The sequence below is a fragment of the Triticum dicoccoides genome, chromosome 7B (assembly GCF_002162155.2).
Source record: "Triticum dicoccoides isolate Atlit2015 ecotype Zavitan chromosome 7B, WEW_v2.0, whole genome shotgun sequence".
NCBI lineage: Eukaryota > Viridiplantae > Streptophyta > Magnoliopsida > Poales > Poaceae > Triticum > Triticum dicoccoides.
Window position 1 is genome coordinate 773,305,210 of NC_041393.1, and position 2,342 is coordinate 773,307,551.

General features: G+C 46.8%; 1 protein-coding gene across 1 annotated transcript in view; it reads right to left on the reverse strand.

The window, feature by feature from the left end:
* Positions 1–1,525: 1,525 nt before the first annotated feature.
* The window catches only part of LOC119339791, a 7,201-nt gene continuing 6,384 nt past the window's right edge, over positions 1,526–2,342 (reverse strand). Inside the window, exon 8 of the mRNA XM_037611709.1 lies at positions 1,526–1,606. Within this exon, the coding sequence (XP_037467606.1) occupies positions 1,526–1,606 (81 nt within the window). The remainder of the gene's footprint in view (positions 1,607–2,342) is intronic.

Consider the following 2,342-nt stretch of genomic DNA (forward strand, 5'->3'; position numbering starts at 1 on the left):
AAGGAGAATGTCAAAAGAATTGCCAAGTATTGTACATTAATGACAGAAAATAAAGCATGTCCATATATGATTAAACCAAGTACTCAACCTGGAGTAATCAAAAGCCTGCCCGCATATTGGGCTCTATACGAAGTACTCAGAAGGCCAATATGTTAAAAAACCAAGTGCAGGCGGATTGGAGGCAACTCACCTCGGGTCGCCTTCCTCGCCTTCTCTCACACACGGCGACCGCGGACCATCCGCCACTCTCCCCCTGCCAAGCGCGTCGGAGCTATCCTCCTCCCACCATCACCCCTCAGGGCGGGAACCAGATGGGGCGAAGGTGATGCTTGGGGAAGGGCCAGCCTCGGGTTATCGAAGATGGAAATACTGGAAATGCAACATTTTTATTATCCATTGTTGCTACATCCCTACAAAAAATGAATAAAAGGAAGCCTCTGAGGGAAATCTGAATAGACCCGAGCATGAAAAAATATTAGCAATTTCTTTCCTGGCAGAAAAATGGATAAAAATAATAGGTCATATTGTGGAGTCTGAAACCTAAAGTATAATATACTATTACTATTCCACATCACACATAAAGAGTAAATTAAAAGGTAGATAAATTATTGCAAGTAAGAAATAGTCTTTAATTGTTATTTGAGGTTGATGCCATCTGCAAGAGAGAAAGCAATTGCCGGTGAATGATGTCCCAGAAGTCCTGGACTGCATAGATACTACCGCAAGATGTATAATGAAGTGTTGGTAGTTTGGGGTTTGATTAACTATCTATTTTGCTGATTGTAACAAAAAATGAAACATTCATATTAACAATAAACCCGGTCATCGTATAAAATTAGAAGAATAAAATGGCGGATTAATGTGCGCTTGGAGTAACGTACAAGAAATAATGAAGTATCTTACTATGACTTGACACACACTGAAATACATTCGGGATAAACTCATGCTAGTCCCTCACATGGAATTCTTGGTCATTTTCTCATTTTATGCGGAAGATTCCCTGGACTTAAAAATGCAAAACTTATATCAAAAAATCGACTCAGGAACAGCTATACATAAGGATCAAAGCATCGTGTCTGGCCTTGCTGCCTCCCCAAGCATACAACCTCTCCTGCATAAGCAGCCAAAATCAAAATATTAGATTCAGTCTTCCAGTTAATTCCATGTGCATAGTTAATATAGCTATAATTAGGTTCATACATGATGCATAGTGAATAACACTGACTACCTTCTATATTGCCGCTTCAGTCGTACTACTATCAAATAGTTCAAATCAAGCATGTCTTAATGGAAAAACGACGGCCCCTGCTTTGCCGATGAGCGCGCTACAACAGGCGTTGGGCACCACAAGCGCCACCACTGTGGCCTTAGTGTCAACCACTTGGTCACCCTGCAAGTAGAGGATCAATCCATAAATCAACCGGAGAAGCTGAAACTGGTCTGAACCGAAGGAAACAAATCAATCAACCTGGTAGAGAGCCTTAATCTGAATGTTTGTTTACGACTTTACCTAGTAGAGAAGCTTCTAAAGGATGAGCTCCATGGCTTCCTTGACGGTGTGGAAGAGGCCAGGGAGGAAGACGGCCTTACAGTCTGCGCCGGCGACCTAATATTTTTGTTAGCCTTTTACTCTGCAACAGGAATAGAAGATAACCCAATATATCATAAATTAAATTATAAAACAAATAAAATATGCACATGACACTAAGCTAGATACATATTAGTGAGAAGGGTGAGCTTTCCACAAACTCCCAGTTCACCCAATTGCCTAGAGCACGCGACAGCAACGCCCCAGCTTGCTGTTGTTGCTGCATGTGAATTGTCCACTCCACGAGCTAGTGACGAGGAGCTGAAAATCGCACCGAAAATGAATGCAGCCCAGCGCAAGCAAATCACACCCCCACGCCCTCGATCAAACCCCACCCCACCCAAAGCACAGCCGCCGAGCACAGCACGCCACCAACCCCGCTCGCCCAACATCCCCCAAACCCAGCCCCACGGGAGCAGAGGAGGTAACCAGGCAAGCAGCGACAGCGAGAGCGGAAGCGAGCATATCGTGCAGCGCAGCGGCAGCGGGGAGAAGCGTCCGCAGCGGGAGGAAGAGGAGCCCTCCGAGGCGGCCCATCACGTCCCGACGGCTGGGTGGCGCGAGCTACGCCATTGCCGTCGCCCGCACGGCGGATCTAGAGGCTCCCGGATCGGGGGCTTAGGTCGGCAAGGCCCGCGGCGAGCGAGGGGCGCAATAGAGGATGCAGAGAGAGATCCAGAGACGAAAGAGAGAGAGGAGGGGGCGAATCAAGGGCTGCGAGTGAGACAGTGTGGCTAGGGTTCTCGCCCTTCTG